We start from the raw sequence: 24,853 nt of genomic DNA, 5'->3' as shown, positions 1-24,853 counted from the left end.
ATATTGGACTGTGGTGATGATGGTACAGTTGGCTATCGTTAAAAAGAGCACTGCTAAGAAGAGGTTCTGCTTCTAAAGAGTACATTCTGAAGTCCCAAATCTCATTTCTGCATTGTGTTTCTCTGTTTTGCTGTCCTCTCATAAAAGAGGTAATTTTGCAGTTCCAGTAACCTTGTCATATTGGTACTCCTGATGCAGGTCGGTTTAAAAACCATAAAAAAATCATCCAGATCTTTCTGTCTCCAATCAAGCACATTCTGGTGTCCAGGCAAGCACATTCCGGTGTTGTCCATTCCGGCCTTGCCAATTCCGACCGTCATACATGCTACTCTGGCAAAACCCATGCATTGGGTGGGTGTTTTACTCACCGAGGTGGAGTTGTGGTTACCAAAGTAAGACCGGAAGGTGAACGTACTGGGGCTGTGCTGGGGGCTGTGCTGGGGGCTGTGCTGGGGGCTGTGCTGGTGACGGATCGGCCGCTGTGTGGAGGGTCATTTCAGATTTTAGTACCATTGATTTAAACAAATGCAAGGCTAGCAGCATGCTTATCAAGTTGCCAATAAACCATTCCGGCAAACCTTATGGCCAACTATGCCTTTCTGGTTATACATGCCATTCTTTTTTTCTCCTTTTTAACATCACAAGGCCATGGACAGCCACGTCAAGGTGAGGGATACACTCAACTGTCGCCTAAATCAACTGCCACCAGGGCACATTGCCACCTACTCCTTGGGTTGAAACAGGGTTACGTACCCCCTTCACAGTCCATACAGATGTAGACATGGGTATCATCCACAAGATGCCTGGCTGGTAGAGCAGACATACTACCTTCCCAGCTTTTTATGAAGCAATGAGAGACCTTTGAGACGCTTGTGGCAGCAGACATAACGGTCCTTTCATATAGCGCGTGTAGGTCTGAGCATGCACACTATCATCCGAAAGTCTCCCATATGGTTAAGTGCCTTGCTCAAGGGCACAAGTGTCATGACTGGGTATCGAACCCGCACTCTGCCGCCGACAACACCAGAGCTTAGATCCTTTGAACTAGATCGACACGTCATAAAACATGCCAGAAACATGCAATTTTGACCATACATTCCATTCTGGCCAAACATGCCATTCTGGCCACCCTGACCGTTCCAGCCTAACCCATGCATGAGGGGTGCGTGTTTACTCACCCTGTGGAAGGAGGACATACTAGGGCCGTACTGACGGATCGGCCGCAGCTGTGTGGAGGGGGTCATGTCACTTTTAATTCTATTAATCTATCAAAATGCCAGGCAAGCACCAGGCCAATCTGGGCCCATTTTCATGGCTCTGCTGACCGCCAAACTCTGCACTTACGGTAACCATTCTCCGCTTACTGTGCAAGCGCCGAATTTCTGCACTAGCTGTGCAAGCAAGGAATGCCTAGTAACATAGAATACGCACGCACAAGAGCAAACATTCCTAGCTAACCCTTGAAATACGCTTGACGGATGCACAGAATTCCCTGCTTCTGTAAGCGTTGATTCTTTGCTTACGGTAGGCAGAGCTATGAAATTGGGCCCTGGTGCTCACTAGACGGACCTATTTAAGCACCGCCATCATCGCAACGGCGCTAACAAAAGATGGACACATGCGTTGCCATCACCTGATCAGGCAGCATGTTCCAAATAAACAACAAAGCTATCCAAACTGAAACTCATACATCATTCCAACAGGCCTTTATGATCATGTCCCTCTATTGAAGAAAATCAGCTAGTCTATAGTACTAAGGGTAGTCTGGCCCGTTTTTAAACAAGGCTTTATCCTCGACTTCGGCTTAGGTTCTGCCCGACTGTTTGAAGTACAATTTTTAAAAACAACGGAGCCGGAGCCTAAGCCAGATACCAAGCCGGAGCCTAAGCCAGAGACCAAGCCGGAGCCTAAGCCAGAGACCAAGCCGGAGCCCAAGCAGGAGCCCAAACAGAGCCAAAGCCGGAGCCAAGGCCGGAGCCGAAGCAGGAGCCTAAGGTAGAGCCTAAGCGGGAGCCAAAGCCCAAGATGGGTTCCAAGTTGGGGCTCAAGTTGGAACCAAAGTTTGAACCCAAGCCGAAACAGTGGTTTCTATAAGGGCCTTTACCAATCCATGACAACGTTGAGTATAAACAGTTGAATTCTTCTGGCCCGCCTTGTCACACACAGTAATTATTTTTCTGCCAACTTTGAGGCAACCAACTGCACTGTATGCACAAGGAACACTTCGGCAGAGCAAGAGATATTCTTTTATCTGTAATTTTCTACCCCCTCAAAAACTGAATGTGAATTAATTTTCTTTTCCCAGATTGCCAAGAACTTGTTGCCTTTAAATTGCCTCACATGACTTGGCTGGCCTTTACTTTACTGATCACACTACACATTCTACAGTATTGTCTTCCCTGGTATGACGATGTTTACCAGCGCAAAAGACAAGCAACTACAAATGCTAAGAGGGTCTCTATAAGGATGTGCCAGAACATTCTCAATGTTGTCATCTAGCAACATCCACTCCCCAAAATTAATAACTTCTTAAAAACCTCTATCATTGAATGAAGAGCTTTTCCATTCTCAATGACAATTTGAACAAAACCCCTGAACAATCGCATATTGGTAAGAGGCTAAAGCCGGTTCATACTTCCTGCGAATGAGAATGCGATACAAATTTTGATGTCACGAATTCGCAACGAATAGATCGCACCGGTTGAGCTGTGTTCAGCTCCTGCGAAACATTCACTTTGAAAACAGCCCTGTGACGTCAAAACTTGCTTCGTATTCGCATTGGCAGAAAGTATGAACTGAGCTTAAGTGTGCCTCATGCGTTGCCATGCCAACATGCCGACTCACCAGGGTACTGTATCCCCCGTAATGAAACGATGCCGAGGCTTGGAGACTCGGACTATACTTTTTTCTTGAATGCTGGAGAAAATGGTATTTTAAGTCAAGCAAAAGTCCCCAATTGGGATATTTACATCTACACCGGTCACCTTTTTGGGATATTAATCCATCCAATTTGGGATCAATAAAACCAGTATGTCCCCATTGACGAAAACAAATTACAGATTACAACAACTAACTAAAGACAATTACAATCGATTTGTGCAAACAAACTTGAGCACAACGAGTTCAAGTGTGGATGGTTCAAAAAGACGACTCAAATGTTAAACTCTAATTAAAATCATCAATATTTAGTGGAGGAAATGGAGTGTATTATCCAAACCGAAATGTAATTAATGTAGCAAACGAAAAATTTATTATCTCTTAAAACAAAAAACTGCAAGTAAAACTTGACAAAGAAAATTACTTTAAGCAAAGTGTACACAAAACCAAAATAAAAATAATATTTGCAGCACCACTTAAAAAAAAAATTAAAATAAGAAAATAAAAGTACAACACAACTGATCGAACTAAAACATAAACAACTAAAAAATAAACATTAAACAAAAGTAAACTATTACACTTCGCCACACATGCGCACACAGGCAAAAATTGCACTTAACGGGGTATAGTTTTAGCATAGGGTTAGGCAAAGCTTTATCGATAAACCAAGTCCACAATGAAACTCTCTAGCAGGGTTCCAAATACCCACTTGACTGACATCACAATTTTTCTGCCCTGAGCAAAAAATACGCACTGATGTATTTTGTGCTTAGCTATTTTTGGCGCTTAAGCAGCTATGTCAAGCTGGCCTCTGTAGTCTAGTGGCGATTTTCTTGACTTTGAGAGTGACCAAAACTCAGGCACTATTTGTACGGTTACCACAGAGCAAAAACTGTGCACTGAATATATATATTTTGTGCTTAGCTACTTTTGCGCTTAAGCAGCTCTGTCAAACTGGCCTCTGTAATCTAGTGGCGATTTTCTTGACTGTGAGAGTGACCAAAACTCAAGCACTATTCATACAGCTTACAACAATTTCTCTGCCCTGAGCAAAACTGTGCATTGAATAAATGTATTTAGTGCTTAGCTACTTTTTGTGCTTAAGCAGCCATGTCAAACTGGCCTCTGTAATCTAGTGGCGATTTTTTGAGGGCGAGAGTGACCAAAACTCGGGCACTATTCGTACGGCTTACAACAATTTCTCTGCCCTGGGCAAAACTGTGTATTGAATATATGTAATTTGTGCTTAGCTACTTTTTGTGCTTAAGCAACTCTGTTCTTGACTCGCCAGCAATGTGAGAGTGACCAAATCTCAGGCACTATTCATACAGCTTCTCTGTTCTGAGCAACTATGCATTAAAGGAACACGTTGCCTTGGATCGGTCGAGTTGGTCTTTGAAAAGCGTTTGTAACCGTTTTTTATAAAATGCATATGGGTAGAAAGATGTTGTAAAAGTAGAATACAATGATCCACACAAACATGCCTCGAAATTGCGTGGTTTTCCTTTAACCTTGTCGACTAACACGTCGGCCATTTATGGGGGTCAAAATTTTGACTCCCATAAATGGCCGACAATGTTAGTTCGCACAGTAGAAGGAAAACCACGCAATTTCGAGGCAAACTTGTGTGGATCATTGTATTCTACTTTTAAAACATCTTTCCAACCATATGCATTTTATAAAAAACGGTTACAAACGCTTTTGTTTTGACCAACTCGTCCGATCCAAGGCAACGTGTTCCTTTAATTATATGGCAACGTATTGACAGCAAATGAACACGGGGGGGGGGAAAAAGGGCTACAGCAATTATTGTGCAACGACCAGACAAGATATTTGGTAGTGTGTAGTAGACGCATGCAATATGTTATAACCAAGCACATTGCTTGACTCACCACTCTCACATCCGGCATGGAACTGCAGGGTAGCATACTACTCTGCTGTGATAAGGTCGAGGAGGTTGGAGACTGTAGGAGGGGTCAAAGGGCAAAGGTTAAACAGAGCGGACCACATGTTGTTGGTGCCGACATTAACGGGGACGTGAACAGGTGGCTTGTTTGTAAAATTATATCATGTGAAACATCTAATACATAGCTATTAAAGAAACGATTTGCGTAAAATATAGTCAACGGCCAGACATTTCGACCCTAGCAGAGTCTTAAAGACTGGATAAAGACTCTGCTATAGTTGAAGTCTACTAGTGTCGAACCTTCAGGCCATTAACTTTTTTTTTTGCATTCATGACATACATACGTACATGTAGGTCACGGTTGCAACAGCTAGTTTCATTTTCACAGAAATTATTTGGTTACAATGATCGTTGAACACCTCAAATTGCCATCCTTATTTACTGTGAATCATAATTTACTGTTATTCCTCTACTCTACTCGGTTGGGATTCGAACCCCCACAGGCATTCTACCTCTGGACCCTTTTCCCCACTAAACTGTGAAATCACAGAGTGTACAGTATTTATCAAACATCGTTGAAACCAGAAATAATATTTTTTTCACCCAATACAATCATGACATCTAAAAAATTAAATAACCGGGCAAATTTGTGACGAAGAAGTTATAAATATCACACTTTCTTAAAAAAAAAAATCTTCATCCCAAACACCGTGCCGATTATAATGTGCACCAAACTTTCAAATATCAACACAAATACACACTTAGTGCAATAACAAATTACACACGCTAAATTAAATAATAAACCAAAAGGGATTTGAACCAACAACCACTGGTATACCATGCCACGCTCCACCAGTTGAGCTATCTAGGGTGACTGCCAACATTAGGGCTAGATGGCTCAGTTGGTTGACTGCCAGGCATGTTTATTTGGTGGTCGTTTGTTCAAATCCCACTCTAATTAACTTTTCTTTGTTCAACCCCAATACAATACATTAACTACAAATTTTGATTAAGTCGCAACACATGGGATGACACAATGGTGACAGCCAGACACGATATTAAAAAAAAAATGGCACAACCAGGCGTGTTTGATGTAAGTAACTACTAAAAAATATTAAAAAATAAATACGGTGAAAACTGTTCAAAGTCAACATAATCTTTAACCCACATGACAAAACACTGTGCATGAACTGTATGATTTGAAATGATAACCGATTCGTTCCAACTACATGTTGGCTTCCAAATAAGCACACAGAGAAGGATGAGACAGAGAGAGAGCTGGACCCTTCCAGAGCAAACAAAAACCTAACTCAAACACTTTGGTGTTTTATACAAAAGATAATTTCTGGCTAAATTAAGGGCGTTTTTTTTTTCTACTCCTTTTTCATTTCAATTTTTCAAAGGCATACTCTGATGGATGTGAATACAATATGCCTATGATGGCCTCTTGTACACTTTCATTCCGTTGTTATGGTTGTTAAACATCTTATCTCTGTACGAAAATTAAATTTTTGCAAGTTAGTCTGTTTTGCCATGGAAGGGCTGACTCCTATGCTGGCATGTTACAAAAATAAACACTTGAATCTAGCGACGTTTATATACGGATCAGACAGCGATGAGTTTATTTGGCAAAGCCCCCTTAGCCAATTGGCCTGGATCTTGATTAACTCGCAGCTGTTGCTGTTTTTTTTTTTTCTTTTTTTTTTCGGCAGGCTGACTTAAGCCTGCCCTCAGGTCGACCTTGCGATGACACAAAAAAATAAGGTCGGCAACTAATTTTTCATGATGATGATGCTGCGCCTGAGCTAAGACCATCAGAAATATCAGTTGATGGTTGCTTACTATCAGTGTTGTAGCTAGACCAATTTTAGTGGTGAGCTCTACATCCAATTTAGTCAACCAAGGGCAAGCAGTTCAACAAAGTCATTCATGTTTAGATATAGGCCCATTATTGTCAAAGTGAAATCTGGCGGAAATCTGTGCTGGGCAGCACAGTGTATTTTGCTCAGGGTAATGGGCGAAATTTGTTAGTCTGGGCAGGCCTGCCCAGCACTGCCCGTCGTGGCTACAACACTGCTAGGTATGTTCTACTGGTCCCTCCCATCAGATTTGATTTAGAGCCATTGTTTGGGAAATTTCATTTGAAAACCACAATCAAATAAAATATTCCAGAAATACTGCTTTGATGGGAAATAATAGCACTCTGCTAAAACAGAACCCCTAGGTCAAACAAAAATTTTCATCACTCAACTCTCACGTGATCATCGCACTGGAACACTAAACCACATTTTCACATCGTGTGTGTGTTAGTGAATTTTGACTCGATGTCTGAGACCCGGGTACTGAGCTTCTATATTTCGCATAAGTGCGGAGTGCTTTTACACAGTGACTGTTAAACAAGGCAAATTGGTGTTATTACAATCAACAAACTTCACCATGCAAAGCAAAAAGGCTTGTACGCTAAATCAATGGTGTCTTTGACAATAGAACCTCCTGAATCCTCCAAAATCCTCCAGTCTATGGTCACTTAACACACAATGTTTGGACTCTGACCCAATATGAGTTGTTTGGGCCTGCAGCAGAGCTGCCGACATTTGCATCTTGCAATCTAAGAGATTTTGTCCACAATCGTGGAGATTTTAAGAATGATATTCAACATAACAGGGGCGAAGTCCTTAATCGGGAAGATTTCAAAATTTTGTTCATCAGAACATGGAAAGATTGGTTAACTTTCATTGAATTGTCCGGAGAACCAGGGAGAGTCTACAGTTCTTCTGCAGTAAAACAATCCAACAAAGTCAGACGATTTCAGGAGTAGGATTTTGGAGGATTTGAAAAGTTAAGTGCCGTTTCTACATTTAAAAAAAGGTGACCAAATGACTGGTCATCTGAAGCGATGACAAGACAGACTACACAACACTGACCACTCACCATGGCCGAGTCAGTAGGGGTGGTTGGGGACACAGCACCAAAGGTGCTGGACTTGCTGGAGACCAGCTGGGTACAGTGACAAGTGTAGAACGATATGGGTGAGTTGGGTTAGAATGCAAGGGTGGAAAAGTTTGTTTGTTAATGGCAAGAAGAAAAAGAAGAATAATATTGCAGAGAAAGTTTGTCTGTACAGGCATGGTATTTTATCCTTGGGGGGGGGGGGGGAAGGAGGATAATCTTCTTGAGTACAAGAGCTGATCAACCTGTTCATAAAGGAGTAGGGTTAAATGGAATTTTCAGGCAACTGAACCACAGTTTTTCAGACTAAAGTAGGAAGAATTTCATGCCTGTAAGTAACAGATCTTTATCATTAGTTTGACCAGTGTTTCTCCCTTAATAGCTGAGGACCAGTCAGAATAAACTCAAAGTGGTCCGGCTGGCTCGTTCAGAGTTAAACAGCATTGCTGTTTCATTTGAACTATGGACTAGTGACAAATCTGAAGGACCAGTAAATTGGCAAGCAACAACAACTGGTCCTGCTGCTGGCTAGCCACTGAAACAGTTAAGGGCAAACCCTGTTAAAGATGACAGTAGAACTTGTATATGGGTGGGAGCAATCTGACATACAGCATTTTTACCACTGACCATATATTTCATAATAGTCTGTAGCACAAAAACTTGCTAGGCGCATACAAAATATGTTAAATGTGACCTCAAAAATGAAAACAAAATTTAAAGGAAAATTGAGTCTCAACTCACCACATCGGGTACATCTCTGCAAGTGGAAAAAAAAGAAGACAATGAAAACAAATTAATTATGTTTCTTTCTCCATTACTCAGGGGTGAGAGTCATTGAGAGTCAATTAGAGTCAACAAGAGTCACTGAGAGTCATTAAGAGCCATTGAGAGTCAAAAAATATAGAACTGGTTCTTATACACCGCATTCTACAATAACATGTAGTGCTTTAATGGTGGGAAAATAACATTCCTATAATCTTTCTTAAGAAACTTACCCCTCTTTTTCCTCCTTCTCCTTCTTAGTTTTCTTCGTCTTCTCTTTCTTGGTCTTTCGTTTCTTGCTTTTATTATCTGGATCTGGACTAGGAATGTTGGATACGTCGCATTCCTCAAATACTATCGGACCTGGATTTAACAAGGTGAGCATAACATTGGTAAGACTAGAACTGTCAATTTTAAATTTTTAAATGCTACATTTATTGAGAAATATAATAACACTATTAATAGTATTGAACATTTTCAAGTGCGCCATGTACATGTATGTCTATGATGACACTCCTGGCGCAAAAACAATAACTCTGTTATTTACACAAAGACGACCAAAGTTTGAAATAATAACAATAATGTAAATTTATAGGGCGCACATATCCAATAAAAATGCTCAAGGCAGAAACAAGAAAAGTCATGATATTGAAAAAAAATTAATTAGTAAGAGGTAAGGAACTGATTGTTTGAAAACCATGGTTTCCGAAATATCTATTTTGAGATGTGTCTTGAATTGTGAAGAAGTTTCTCCTTGTCTGAGTTGAAGTCTGAGTTGAAGTGTGACACTGTTTCAAAGAGACAGCCCGACATTCAGAGCAGGTTCTTTGAGGAGCGAATATGGGGAGCTTTCTCTGGTTGACCCATATTTTTAGCGACAGTCTTCATTGCACATGTACTTATTGTTTTTTATTCTGTGTTGGTGTTGAACAAAGTAAAACAAATTGAGTGAAATAAACCACTATTAGAATTATACAGTATAAAGGTGGTATGTAAGAAGTGGATCTACTGTAAGTGGAAAGGGCATGCTGTAAATGGCCGCCAACTTCACTCTACATGATTACACAAAAAAACAATATTTTCCAATGTGATGAGATTTCCGTAAACTGCACTGCCAAAGCAGCTTTCATGAAATTGAAACATTTTAGGCATAATGTACAAACCCTACAGGTTTTGCGCAAGCCCCTTGTTATCATGCACAACAAGAACCGCTTGGAGAGAGAATTGCTTGACGTTTTGTCACATGGTTGGCAAAAACCTCCCAGGAGATAAAGGAGCAGTTTGAGGAAGATTTTTGATGATACAGGCGGTGTTATCGTGCATGGCTCGTATCCCCCGAGGTTTACCAACCCTTTTAATCTAATCAATCCTTCACATTTCCCTCCCCCTCCCTCCATGTACTTTTACAGTCTTCATGTTTCCCTTTTTAAAGTGAAGCTACATCATTGCAAAAATTTGCAAAAATTTGAGAAGTATCCTAATCAAACAAAACTAGGAAAGAGACAAATCTATGAACACAAAGAATTTGTCCGGTAAGCAGCTTTCACCAAACTTTTACAAACTAAGGAATTTTTTCAGAAATATGTCCCTGTTGGAAGATCCCATTCGAAGAATTGATAGTTAATTTCAAGTAAAATTTCCATCTTTGACCAATTGCATTCATAAATGTCACTGGGTCTTTCAAAAGTTGCACTTTGCTGCACGGGATGTTACAGTATTGAGTTTTGTTTATATCACAAATGTCATTTTTTTTTTTCAGCAATGCAAGACAAATAACTACCAGGAAATGTTATTTCAAGAGGGTGATTTACATTTCTTTTAATTGTTAAATAAGATTTTATAAGAGCACACAAGCAAGATCAGGTTCAAACACAATTGTGCGATAAAGATGACAAGTAGGATTTAAAACTTTGCATGGTACATGTGTAGACAAAAAACATTGTAGTAAAGTTTGCAGTAACACCATGAACTTAAGCAGAATTCAAATAGTGGAGATACAATCTGAAAGGTTGGTTATAACACCATGTACCATGAGCAACATTAGCTCATCCTAAACATCGGGAACATCCGAATCTCCAACTATTTTCTTCTTCAATAACACCCTAGCAATTTTCCTAATTTTTCTTCAGCATTTTGAACTCTGTTGTAAAAGTGCTTTATAAAGACCTTGATTACTATTTTTATCACTATGTTTGTCATTCCTCGTCTCTCGCCAGCCACCTACACCGTACCTGGTTTTTCTTTTCCTGTCCCTTTAGTCTCTGAGAACATCTCAATGAGTTTGACTGATGTCAGGTCCTCACACTGCTGGCTGAATTCCCCTTGTACCTGTAGAGAGACGATACAAGAATAAGTTTCTCCTGAAGACGAGCAGATTATTCTGTTCAAACATAGAGACCACACCGGATAAGCGTTTTTTTGTGGGGTTTTTTTTTTTTTTGGGGGGGGGGATCCATGATTCTGGCTATTCCAAGAAAACAATCTGGTCAGGGTGGTTGGGGTAAAAATGACAGTTCCTCAGCCTTAACTGGTTAGGGACACAAGTGTCAAGACCTGGACTGAAACCCACACTCTGCTGATAAAAAACACCAGAGCTTGAGTTTGATGTGTTTGACCACCTGGCCTCACATTGAACCATATGCTCCCATGCAATACCACATGTGACACTCCATCCCAAAACCAGGCAATGTTTACACTGGGGGGGGGGGGGGGGAGAAGGGCATCAAAAACTAATTTTTTATAAATAATCTGTCAAATTTAATTCAATCTGTTAACAAATTTGAATGTATAACAAGGTATCTTCAAAAGATTTAAACAAACATAAAGACATCTGGTTAAAGCTGTTAAATTTGCATCTTGGTTAAGAATACTATTCGGGTTTACCCTAACATCGATGTGTGTAAGCTCTGTATACTTAGTAATTTCCCAAATCCAGCTGAGTAAAATGCCAGTGATTTTTTTCACACAACTCGGGAAAGTACTGAGTATACAGTGCTTAAAACACATCGGTGACAGGGTAAAACTAAATATTTTTAAATCCGATAACTTCTTTCAAGAAAAGGAACCATTCATACAAAGGATGATGTTTCAGTTATCTTCACTTTCACTGTTTTAAATATTGGAGTTGGGCACAACCAATAAGAATTCACAACAACGCTTTACCTGCTCGACGCTACAGCCACATTCTCGTAACGCTATGTTGTACTGCTTGATGAACTCTTTGAGCTGTTGTAAATGCCCCTCTTCTATGGATTGTAATTGCTGTGCACAAAAGAAGTTACAATATTAAAATGAATTGGGGTTAAATAATGACAAATTTACTAGAGCGTGGACTCGAACCAATCGACCACTGGATTAAGTGCCGGTCAAAAAGTAATTGGAAAGACACAATTCTTGCATTGGGCATTTCTAATGTTGAAGTTATTGATTAATGGGTTTTTTCCCACTTTTTTTCTCATAGCTCTGATAACTGATTGAACAAAAACTTTCACCGGGTTGGTTATTTCATGTACATGTTGGGTCACATAAATTGTGGATACTGGTCTTTGACATTAACCAATATTGTACATGTTCATTAATAAAAATCCACCCACATGTGTTTTTTTTTTTACTCTGTTGGACTGAAGACTTCTTCCAGTAATTTGAATCAGACATACCACCCTAATCAGAATCAAACAGTTTGGGTGTTGAGTTACTTCATGATGCTAGATTTTGTTCAACTGCAGACATGAACATTGTTCTAACTTTTTTGTCAGTTCTACAAAACTTTTGAAAAAGTTAAATTGGGCCCAGATGGTTGCCAGAGTGTTTAAAACCTACACCTAGGGTGTTTGACTGTACCTGACAAGACTTGGTCATCTTCTTCTCAAAATCTCCTCTGAGATGGGCGTATTTTTCAACATAGGCCTTGTAGTCTTCCGCTGTAAAATAAAAGAGAAAGAGGAAAGAAGATTAAAAGCAAATTTTTGTGTTTAATGTAGGAAAAAATGTGCTTAAGTTAAGAACACAGCCACAATCATGTGTACACGATTGGGCAACACAATTGGTTCACCGAGCAAGAAGTCGCAACTAGTTTTGTAGTAGTCCTAGCATCGATTAACCAAGTAGTTGAAAATGATAGTCGTAACTCGACTAAGCAACCAATAATGGCAACATCAACACTAGTCACCCAGGCTTAGTCATAATGTTAGTCAAAGGCACTCACTTGCTTTCTTGTATTTAGCCTCAGCCTTTTCTTGCTCTTTGGTGCTGGCGTTCTCTTTCTTAAGTCTTTCAAACTCTATACACCTTGTGTTGTAAAGTTCTTTTGACTTGTGGAGCATGTCGTTTGTTGAATGTAAACTTTGTACAACATCGGCAGTGCCTTGGATTTCTCCCTTAATCTGTGGGTAGGAAAGAAATATTGCAATCAAAATTATGATAGGCTTTATTTTACACTGACGACTAAGTGCTTAATCGTATATAAGGCCTGATACTTCACAGAGGCAACAAAGGCGGTTGCCTCCTTGCCCCCTGGTCAATGCCTTGCCCCCTGGTCAATGCCTTGCCCCCTGGTCAATGCCTTCATGCCCTTGAAAAGCTCCTGTACAAATGTCCTCATAGGGTGCCCTTTACTAAGGAGAAACTGCCTTGGTGCCCTTTACAAAACGAACATACAGGCCTGGTGTATGATTAGAGTGTGATTTGTAGAGCTGTTTACAGTGTGTATGGGTTTGAATCCCGGTCCTGTCAATTGTGTCCATGAGTTATAATTGCTTCTCATTACCAGGGATTATATGGGTTACCCTGTGAGGGTAGACAACAAAAAGATAGCTGTGTTATATGTAGTCTGATAAATAACACCAAATAAGTGGTAGTAGCACTTAAACATTTACTAATTATATCAAAACTGCATTACAAGCTTTCATAGCAACAATTACTTGCACCTAATGAAGTGGATGTTGCTATGAAAACTTAAGCAGTTCCTGTGACGGTAAAGAATGTTGTTGTGAATGATTCGCATCCTGTGTGCCCATCTGATAACCGATGCTGCATACTCATAAGGAGTTTAAATGGTTTCAGGGTGCTCAAGGCCTGTTAAAGGCAGTGGACACTATTGGTAATTACTCAAAATAATTATCATCATAAAACCTTTCTTGGGAGAGGTTGATGGTATAAAACATTGTGAGAAACAGCTCCCTCTGAAGTGACGTAATTTTTGAGAAAGAATTTATTTTCCACGAATTTGATTTTGAGACCTCAAGTTTAGAATTTGAGGTCTCAAAATCAAGCATCAGAAAGCACACATCTTCGTGTTACAATAGTGTTTTTTCTTTCATTATTATCTCGCAAATTCGACGACCGATTGAGCTCAAATTTTCACAGGTTTGTTATTTTATGCATATGTTGAGATACACCAACTGTGAAGACTAGTCTTTGACAATTACTAATAGTGTCCACTGTCTTTAAACAGAGAGAGTAATAGTGTAAAGCTCTTTGAAGATTGGCATTTAAAAGTGTCTATTAGAACTGTCTATTAGAACTGCTCTAGAATTGCAAGGGTTGTATGTTCAAATCCCACCCTAGTAATATGCCTGTGATATTTTTTCATAGGACTCAGGAAAGTACCGAGTATACAGTGCTAACACACATTGGTGTAAGGGGAAAAAATCCCTGATCCCTGATGCAAATTTAACATCTATTATATATGTGTCTATTATTGTTACTATAACTGGTAAGGTTATTTTATTTGTGTTGTCCTTTTTTCTTTAAGATAGTTTTTTCCCCTTTTAAATCATCAAAATAAAAACCATTAAGAATACCCAAGGGATCTTTTAAACCTAAAGATAAACACCAACCAACCAACATTCTGAGGACCAGCCGTCAATTTCACCAAACTCTTCCTAAATAATGATTAATCTTAGGACTTAGGACGAGTTAAGTTCCCTATCTAGGGACGCTAGGTAGCATTGAACCCATCCTAAGTTAGGATGGGTTGCTCATCCTAAAGTTAGGATGGGTTACTCATTATTCGGATACCGCTGGCCAACTATCCGAAATTAACCGGATATTCGAATAGTTTTTTCGCCGCTAGAGGGCGCTATTTAAAAAAAAAAATATATATATAAAATATTGTTTTTTGCCGCTAGAGGGCGCTGTTCGTTTGTGAATGAGATCTTATGGGCGGATTGATATTAGTTTTAGACAGTGTCACTCGGTTCATTCATAAAAATGACCGGATCTAATTTAAAGATGGCGATTTGCTTTTTCTTTTAATCGTGATTGACTCTACGTGAAGGAAAACTTTTGTAATCTTTGAACAAATTACGTCAGAAATGTCATTGTTTTAACTCTTCACGGAGGTGAGCATAGTTAAATACTTAATATATGCTGTTTTATGCTGTCTTAATAGAAGTTTCGTAAGGATTCAGACAAAACATTCATATCAAATGTCGCCCGACGTCCGCGGATATTCGGATATTAAAGAATATCCGGTTACTCGGTTGTAATTACATAATTATCCGGTTTGTAAATTATTCGCGCCCTATGCGTATATCTGGTTAAGAAAAAAAAGGCATTCGCGGTTACGGATAGGAAAACCTATTCGCCATTAACCGGATATTCTAATAATTCGCCCAGGCCTATTACTCATCCTAAAGTTAGGATGGGTTACTCATCCTAACTCATCTAGGATTAATCCTAGCATTTCGTGAAATCGGCTGCTGGTTCTTAAATTTAGCATGCCTTTAAAGTCAAACTCCAGAAATTCTGGTCGAGAATGCCCCCCAGTTTTGACAAATTCTGAGGAGAACCCTGTACACACACTCTTCAGGATAAATCTAAATCCATCACAACAAAAATTTACCGCTTTGTGCTTCTTGTGTTGCTCCTCTCCATATTTCTGCACCTCCTTCACAACGTCTTGCAGTTTCTGTATCAGTTTGTGATGGGCAGCCGATAGTTTATCCGTTGCCGATTTGATCAGTTGCCAGAAGGGGGCGAACGTTCTGTGTGCAACAAAATAAAACATGTGGACTATGAATAAACGGATACATTAGTGGAGGCTCCAAGTACCCTCTGGACCACTGGACCGTGTCCAGTGAATTTTTGCATGAGGTCTGTCACCTCACAACTAAGTCCTTGAAGCTACATTAGTGTTTTAAAACAGAACAACCCGTAAAGACAGTGGACACTATTGGTAATTACTCAAAATAACTATAAGCATAAAACCTTTCTTGATTACGAGTAATAGGGAGAGGTTGATGGTATAAAACATTGTGAGAAGTGCCATAGTTTCCGAGAAGGAAGTAATTTTCCACGAATTTGATTTCGAGACCTCAGATTTAGAACTTGAGGTCTCGAAATCAACCATCTAAACGCACACACCTTCGCGTGACAAGGGTGTATTTTTCTTTCATTCATATCTCGCAAGTTCGATGACTGATTGAGCTCAAATTTTCACAGGTTTGTTATTTTATGTATATGTTGAGATACACCAACTATGAAGGCTAGTCTTTGACAATTACCAATAGTGTCCACTGCCTTTAAGCCCAGTTCAAACTTCAGGCGAAAGTGAATGCTAAACGAATGACTTGAAGAAAACACATCACAATTGGAACAATCATGTGCCGTTTCCAATTGTGACATGGGATAATTTGTTTTGCTTTTGCAATTCATATGAACCTTAGGAAAGCATTATATAGCCCCCACATGAAAAAGAAAAAAATTCTTGTTGTGTACATGTTCATACATAATAACTTATTGTGTACGTACACAATAAATCCAAACTTATGTGTACAAACACAAATATTGTTGCGTATTTCCGTGATAGCTCAATATGTACAGTGTACAATACAAGTTTACTTAAATCTGAACTCACATGATAAGTTTGCACTTATCATCTGTATGGTTTGTACAAAATAAGTTATTATGTACGTACACATTAAGAGAAATTTGTTTTTATTCATGTGGTGGGCTTGCACTTCTGTTGAACCTGGCTTTACTCTCAAGTCATATTTGCCAACATGTGACCCCAATCTTCCAGCATCATCCCCTCCTAACATGAATGTCACTCCATGCAAAATCGTTTGGACTTGTGCAAGATTAGAGTGCCTGACCCAGAAATAAGCAATTGTTATAAGGGCCCTAGAGCCCTTCTGAATCCTTCATTACCGCAAACAGAATCTTAATGGATAGGCCTAAAGGGGAAGCTGGATGCTTGTTCTCAATTATTTGGGGCTCATTGCTATACACACAAATAGTATCCGGAGAAATAATTAATTCTTGTGCCACATTAAACTGGCAGCAATAGTCTTCCCACAAAGCATACAGTTATCAGGCACACCGCGACGAGATCAGACGCCGCTATAACACCCTTCACAATCCGCTATAACAGCCCTCACAAAACCTGTCTTCAATGTAAACATCAACGGCTTCGGATACTAATTGGTGCGTGGCAATGAGCCCCAAACATTTGAGAACAAGCTTCCACTTAATAGAAGGGTAAGGATTAAAGAGTTACACTGAAGCTTGTCGACTCCCAAAGCTCCTTCAAAGTAAAATTTCAGTAAAAAGTAATTAACCACAAGGGACAGGTAAAATGGTTTTGGACTGGTAGCTGTGTATTTTGTCTTCTTTTATTTCATTTCTGATTTTGTTTCATAGAAAAACTGGATTGAAATTTTTCATTTCTTTTGACCTATCAACCCACAATTTTCAAAAAACAAAAAAAGAAATCTTTTTAATTTTTATTTATTTTTATTTAAGTAAAACTGGATTTGGATTTTCAGTCATTTCTTTCGACCAACCCATCCAAAATTTGTAAGAAAAACCCACCTAAAACAAAGTTTTAAAAAATTGACAATTCTGAATGGCCCCCTTACATACATGTAAATGTTATTATACACCCTTAATACACTCTCTAGACTCTAGTAAAGAATTAATCTGAGAAAATACAGCAGCACAATATTGATCTTCACTTAAGATTTTTATACAACGCTTTTGTTCATTTCTTTTCAATTACACACAATTGAAAAAGAAAAGTACATACTGACTTCCTGTGAAGTCATTGGCAATGCACAATGCAGAACCGTGGACGCTGATCAAGTACATTTGCAACAGATCTGAATCTCTACCCAAAGCCTTCTTATTATCCGACTAATTATTATCATCCACTGCCTGCAACATGATATCACCATGGTAAATGCATACACAATACACAGTAAACTGTCTGACTATATAATATGATTCACTGTGGTTTTAAATGACAATCTGCACTATGCTAGCCTCCTGTATGATACAATAGGGAGGATGCTATACTACACAGTACACAGTCAACCCTCCTACTGTCAGACCATTCAATATCATCCAGTGTGGTTTTGAATGATAGAAGCACTTTGTCAGCCGGCAATATGACATGGTGAACGCACACATTTGCAGTACACGTGGAGTTTTGTGCACTGTTCAACTCTTCCAATCCAGCCCATACAGTTGAATGGTTTCAAAATGCTTGTCAAATTCACTGGAAAACCATACTAAGAGTCAAGAGTCAAGAAGCATTTTTATTTATGATTCAAACTTAAGTTTTCTTTCCATCATAATTAAACACTTCTTGAAAACATCCTAACCAAATGACTTCTTCGTTGACACATTGTTCATCATAAAGCTTTTAGCCACTCAGGTCAGGCGTACATAAATTACCACTTCGGGTGATTCCTGTCAAAGCCTAAGGAGGAGAAAGCCTATCTCACCCCCTACTCTAAGCTTACCCTAAACATGAGCTGTTACTCGCTGTCTTGGCTAATTTACTGATACTCTTGGAGTAGCCTTCTTCTATTACAGCTCTGGGGAGAGAGAGAAAAAAGAGAAGACAAACATCAAATTCACCATTAATTTATTTGCATGATGTCTGCTCCTATAAACAGCACGTATGCTTCCAAGCTTGTTTAGTAGGTTCTGAGCTGGTTTGTTTTGCATACATGTACATTGTATATTCAATAGTATTGTTTATCTACTTGTGTAAAGTTCACAGATATTGCCTGGGTTGATTAAACCCTATTGTGTAACTAATTAATTTTTATAATTTGGTTTTATCTACACTTGACAATATATCGACATTTTGTACACAAAAGATGATGGCAGAATTTTATCCTGCCCCCTCCAAACAAAATGACCAACCACTGTGGATTGACCTGTGGCATTGTCGAGCTTAGAATATCTTAGCCTTTGGCTCGAACACTTTACCTACAAATCTACACTTTCTCATTATTCTTTCTCCATAACATAACATTAACAACCAGTCCCTCAATCAGGGAGCCAATAACTCATTATGATCCCAGCTTTTATGCAACTCTAGGTCATGTCATATTGTATGATTGATTGGGGAAGACACATCTAAAGACTTGGTTGGCACGAGGCTAGAGTCGTCTGACATTGAGATGGAATCAGCCTAGCAATATCATCTCTAAGGTCAAACTATAGAGCTCTGAATTATAAAAATTGACCAGGTACATGTATGCAATTGTGAATATTAAGTACTAATGCATTGTACTTAATATTCAATGGAATGAATATTCAATGCAATGGAATAATAAATAATATAAGAAGAACACTTAAATTTGTATAATGCGTCATTGTCCATCACAAGTGATGCTCATGGCGTAAGTAAGGAAACATGTATCTAGAGAAAAGCAGCAGTGAAAAATAGTTTTGAGAGCCTCTTGGAACTTATGAAATAGATGACATGTTACGGATATTAAGAGGCAGATTGTTCCAAAGTAGGGGAATTGTTTATATGAGACCTCGAAATAACCCACATAACCCACAGCAATTGCCGTGGTGCCATGTGCTTTTGCTGTGGTGCCCTGTGCTTTTGCTGTGGTGCCCTTTGCAAAGTTCCAATACAAATTTACATTTTTCTCATAGAAGGGCCCCTAACCAGATAAAAACTGCTGTACCCCTTCAAGAGTGAAGTTCAATGCCTGTTATAATTGTCATCAATACTTAAAGGCAGTGGACACTATTGGTAATTACTCAAAATAATTATTAGCATAAAATCTTACTTGGTGACGAGTTATGGGGAGAGGTTGATGATATAAAACATTGTGAGAAACGGCTCCCTCTGAAGTGACACAGTTTTCGAGAAAGAAGTAATTTTCCACGAATTAGATTTCAAGACCTCAGGTTTAGAACTTGAGGTCTCGAAATCAACCATCTAAACGCACACAACTTCGTGTGACAAGGGTGTTTTTTCTTTCATTATTATCTCGCAACTTCGACGACCAATTGAGCTAAAATTTTCACAGGTTTGTTATTTTATGCCTATGTTGAGATACACAAAGTAAGAAGACTGGTCTTTGACAATTACCAATAGTGTCCAGTGTCTTTAATACAGTGGCCAGTGCTGGAATTCAGAGGAAAAATCCGAAAGAATGCAGGGCTTGCTGGCCTAAAATTTCACTTTTGAGAGAGAGAAGGCCCCTTTCATTTTGCACAGGGCACTTCCATTGCAAAATCTTTTAAGGGTTTGTGTACTTTTCTACGACACAAAACCCAAATGTCCACAGATTAAAATTAAACTGACAGGGTTTCAAGATAATGATAGTATAAAGCTTCCCTTAAAATATTTCTAGTTTTTGAGATATGTGTTATAAGAATTCACACAAAATTATTTTTTGTCTCAGAAAAAAATTAATAAGCATGTACAACATATTTTCACGACTCTTTTGAAAATATCGCTCTGTGAATTTCACTTTTTTTTCTAAGAAACTTAACAACTAATGAGGTTGAAACTTCTACAGGTAAATTATATTACATATACATCTTGATTCACAGAGAGTAGGGATTCATGTCATGGCCAAAAACTTAATCTACATTTTGTGCAAAGGGTATCAAAACCCTTTAAGCTCGCAATTGACTTCATCCACAGCACATATGTACATACTGTGCAATACTTGAATGCATCCACATGTGCAAAGTGTGCCATTCATTTTGACTCCAGACTAAAATTTAATCCTGACTCCACCACAGCAGGCACACTACTGCTTTGGATGACTCATAAGAAGAAACAAGACTCTGTCAACACATGTACAGTATACAGAAGTACAAAATGTATTAATAAAACCATATAGTATACGGATGTATTATTTGTTATCCAAGTTTGCCGCAAACAGGGATAAGAGCCACTTTATAAGAGGAAAACAAAAAGAAGATAACATTAATATTAATGTTTGGTTTTTACCCATACATACACCGATGTATGTGTTAGCACTGTATACTCGGTACTGAGTATACAGTACACACACATCGGTGTATGGATAAAAACCAAAAATTAATATTCTTTGTCCCCGATGCAAATTTAACATCTATTATAATAATAATAATAACAATAATAATAGACCTGTCACCCCATGAGTGTCGAGACTTGGGTTCAATGAGGAGAAGCATGGAACTTCATCGAAGATGAAAATAACTCATTCATGTCCTCTTAAAGGCAAAGTATACGGTTTGTTTTTGGAACTGTTTGAATAATTAAATCCTATATAAATGCAGTTATACAATCAAATTAACCAGAGAATATTAAATTTTGTGTTTTTGAGACATCGCTGAAACTTCGGCCCAACTGGATAAAAAGTGACATCTTTTTCCATAACCGCAGTACTTATAGGTGAAATGTTTCTCTTGATCTGTTTGTGTATTGTGTAATGTACTTATAAACTTCTTTTTCTTTACATTTTTGGTATTTCTTGTAATGCGCAGTAGAGTATACTAATTAAGGTGTTGCGCAATGTTCGTTGTTATTACTGTTACTGTTACTGTTACTGTTACTGTTACTGTTACTGTTACTGTTACTGTTACTGTTACTGTTACTGTTACTGTTACTGTTACTGTTACTGTTACTGTTACTGTTACTGTTACTGTTACTGTTACTGTTACTGTTACTGTTACTGTTACTGTTACTGTTACTGTTACTGTTACTGTTACTGTTACTGTTACTGTTACTGTTACTGTTACTGTTACTGTTACTGTTACTGTTACTGTTACTGTTACTGTTACTGTTACTGTTACTGTTACTGTTACTGTTACTGTTACTGTTACTGTTACTGTTACTGTTACTGTTACTGTTACTGTTACTGTTACTGTTACTGTTACTGTTACTGTTACTGTTACTGTTACTGTTACTGTTATTATTATTATTATTATTATTATTATTATTATTATTATTATTATTATTATTATTATTATTATTATTATTATTATTATTATTATTATTATTATTATTATTATTATTATTATTATTATTATTATTATTATTATTATGACATAGGTTGTTATTGCCATTAATTTTCAGTCATTACCAGATGTGAACAATCCCTCTAAAAAGTCTTGATTGAAGATGGACGGATACATGCACTGGGCAACCAAAGAGAAAATTCCTGAAAAGATGCTTTGTGAATTAGTTAAGGTGAATCCTACCAAAAGGCTGAGAAATCTAATTCATTTCAACTGACACATAATGCATAATTCATGTTACTAGGAATATAGATGACACATTTTGTACACGACAGTTTGAATAAGGAATTAGCAGGTGCGCATACATTACAGCAATGAGGAAGTTGCCATTCATAAATTCCACCCCAAGCATGTATACATTACATGCAGTATGAGTGAACACAGCTACTTAAAGGTGGTTACCTTGTTTTTAAATGAATATTTCGTTTTGTATTTTTGTTTATTTAATCTTTGTGATGGAAAGGCCTGTTTTATTTTTCCAAAGAGGGCGGGCATTGGAAAATGTAAGTCTGGCAGACAGTACTTAAAGTTGTGGTGTACGTTGGTGCAAAGGGGTCAATAGAGCTCTAAAGCTTATAGATTCCATCTTTTAAAAGGCAATTTCATAATAATCTTACAGATTTTTCAGTAGCCCAAAAAAAAGGGGGAAACCGTATCAAAAATCGAAATAAATAATATAAAAATTGAAAAAATAATTATGTAACCCACATTATTTATTTAAAAAAAAAAAAATCGAAGTCAAAATTAATATACAAAAAAATAGTAATTAACATTAACAACATTTCTTAAAAGTTGATCACGTTTAATGTTCAATGTGTTCTCTCTTCCGGAAAAAAACAAAAATCGGATGGTGGTCACAGCATCCCTTTAACACACTCCCCATGGGGTCGCAGTCACAACGATTGGCATGTGGTCGGCGGCAACACAATATGGTTACATTTTTCACCAACCTGTCATGTCAGTAATGCTATGTTAAAATAATATATAGGCCTGGAATTTCACTGAGACCTCAGAGGCCAAGGCCTTCGTTGCCCTGGTCTTGGCCTTGATGCCCCTCCAAATGTTTCTCAAAGACTTTATCTAAGATTTCCAATGGAAGTGCCCTTTTCAAAATGAAAATGGCCTTGCCCTCTCACAGATGAAATTCCAGTCCTGCAAAACCTATAATCCTTTTTCCCCTCCCCATGGAAAAATTGTACAAATCCTAACCATACAACGTGAACAGATTTTCCCTCTCTGTCTTCTTGAAAAATGACAAGTGGATTTTTTTGACATTTTAGTTGATAGATGCGCATGAGAAGTACATTGTACATATCAAAAGTAGCATCAGTCAGACAAGGTCTGAGATTAACGTTTTGATTCGATAACAACATACATTTGTACACCAGCCCTGTGTTCAATCATAGTAGACATATAATTATCATAACACTTGGGAACATGATGTTAATGTACTTCATGTACGTTGCACATTCTATAAGTGATTTTCCATCAAGGCTTGATTGTAGTAAAGTACTGTGCACATTTTGTACATATTCAGAAGTCGAGCATTGCACTGTACCTGACCTACATTGTAAACACATCCTTTTTCCATACCATTCAGTAAACATAGACTATTAAAACCCTTTTAAAGCCATTATACATATTCGGTACCAAAAAAAAAAAAAAAAAGTCACAGATTTACAAATAATTTACAGGGTAATGGTGAAAGACTTCTCTTTAAATATTGTTCCATGAAATGCTTCACTTTTTGAGAAAACATTAAAACAATGTCAATTATCGATAGCGAGAATTACGGATTTATTTTAAACACATGTCATTATATGGCATTACGTGGGGAAACAAGGGTGGGTTTTCCCGTTATTTTCTCCCAACTCCGATGACCGATTGAGCCTAAATTTTCACAGGTTTGTTATTTTATAATATAAGTTGTGGTACACGAAGTGTGGGCCTTGGACAACACTGTTTACCGAAAGTGTCCAATGGCTTTAAACAGCTTGCCATCAACCAAAATCTATTTTGTATTTTCTTTTCAGTTCTATGTGTTCTGAGTCAACAGCAATTTGCTAACTTACAATCTGTTGTGCATGTGTTGTACCATACACTAGAGCAGCTCACAGAATGTGAACACATAATTTAACAGGGCAAGTTGAGGGCTCATAGTCACATCTAAGGATCTGACAGCAAATACATTCTTATATTTTTATGCAATTACATTGGATCATAATACTTATAAAATAAACAAATTACAAAATTTAAGTTCAATTAAAAAATAGCAGGTTTTCCAATGATCGGTCAGGTTAATACAGATTAGGGAAACAAAACAATTTTTTTGTCGGGCCTAATCAAAGCTGTACAAATCACAGTCAACAATGCAATTATCTAATGAACTAATAAAACAACATGTACGTAGATCTATGTCTTCTCCTGTCTATAATAACAGTAGTGATCAAGTCTGCATTTAATATTAGTAAGTGATCCTCACTATATAAACTGGGTGCCAAAAGACAAAAATTGTAAAAGAAATTTGCCGTTATGGTGGTATAATGAACCTTGTGGGGTTGGTAAACTTGACAAGTTGTGAGTCATCCCTGTGGTGTAGTCAATCGGTTGTGCACAATTTCACACAACATTGGGCATCCACCATCCAGACAGAGATTTGCCAACCTTGTTCCCAGTGGTGTATGATCTCGCTCTTGCCACACCATGTTTCCAAAGAATGCCATGGATCGTAACCTCTTGAAGTGTGACTCAATATATTGAATATTTAAAATAGTCCTGTGGTTGATCAATGTATTGTGTGTTTGGTCAAAAGAGGCATCAAGTCACTCGTTCCCTCCAGGCCTGGAATTCCATTGATGAGAGGGCAAGCCCATTTTCATTTTTAAAAGGGCACTTCCATTGCAAAATCTTAACGTCCGGGCCTGTATGCTTCGTTTTTGAAAGGGCAAGGGCAAGGGCACCAAGGCATTTTTTCCTTGGTAAAGGGCAATTGTAAATTTTTACTGTAGCATTTCAAGGGCACCAAGGCACTGACCAGGGGCCATAGAGGCAATCAGGCCTGAAAGTCTATGGGAAACTTTTAAGGGGGGC

At 38.2% G+C, this 24,853-nt stretch overlaps 1 protein-coding gene across 7 annotated transcripts in view; it reads right to left on the bottom strand.

Moving 5' to 3' along the window:
• Positions 1–24,853, bottom strand: part of LOC139945765 (F-BAR domain only protein 2-like) — a 69,647-nt gene that overhangs the window by 29,858 nt on the left and 14,936 nt on the right. For 4 of the 7 annotated variants that reach the window (XM_071943169.1, XM_071943173.1, XM_071943170.1 and 1 more), the window contains exons 3-12: positions 18,241–18,315; positions 15,339–15,480; positions 12,699–12,876; positions 12,335–12,414; positions 11,657–11,755; positions 10,726–10,822; positions 8,728–8,857; positions 8,474–8,489; positions 7,715–7,780; positions 4,770–4,841 (exon numbers count right to left, since the gene is read on the bottom strand). In XM_071943169.1, the coding sequence (XP_071799270.1) occupies positions 4,770–4,841; positions 7,715–7,780; positions 8,474–8,489; positions 8,728–8,857; positions 10,726–10,822; positions 11,657–11,755; positions 12,335–12,414; positions 12,699–12,876; positions 15,339–15,480; positions 18,241–18,315 (955 nt within the window). The remainder of the gene's footprint in view (positions 1–4,769; positions 4,842–7,714; positions 7,781–8,473; positions 8,490–8,727; positions 8,858–10,725; positions 10,823–11,656; positions 11,756–12,334; positions 12,415–12,698; positions 12,877–15,338; positions 15,481–18,240; positions 18,316–24,853) is intronic. The other 3 variants (XM_071943172.1, XM_071943171.1, XM_071943174.1) reach the window with 3 other exon arrangements.

This window comes from Asterias amurensis, chromosome 13 (assembly GCF_032118995.1).
Source record: "Asterias amurensis chromosome 13, ASM3211899v1".
Taxonomy (NCBI): domain Eukaryota; kingdom Metazoa; phylum Echinodermata; class Asteroidea; order Forcipulatida; family Asteriidae; genus Asterias; species Asterias amurensis.
The sequence above is the reverse complement of the archived record's forward strand: the minus strand, read 5'-3'. Positions and strand labels throughout refer to the sequence as shown.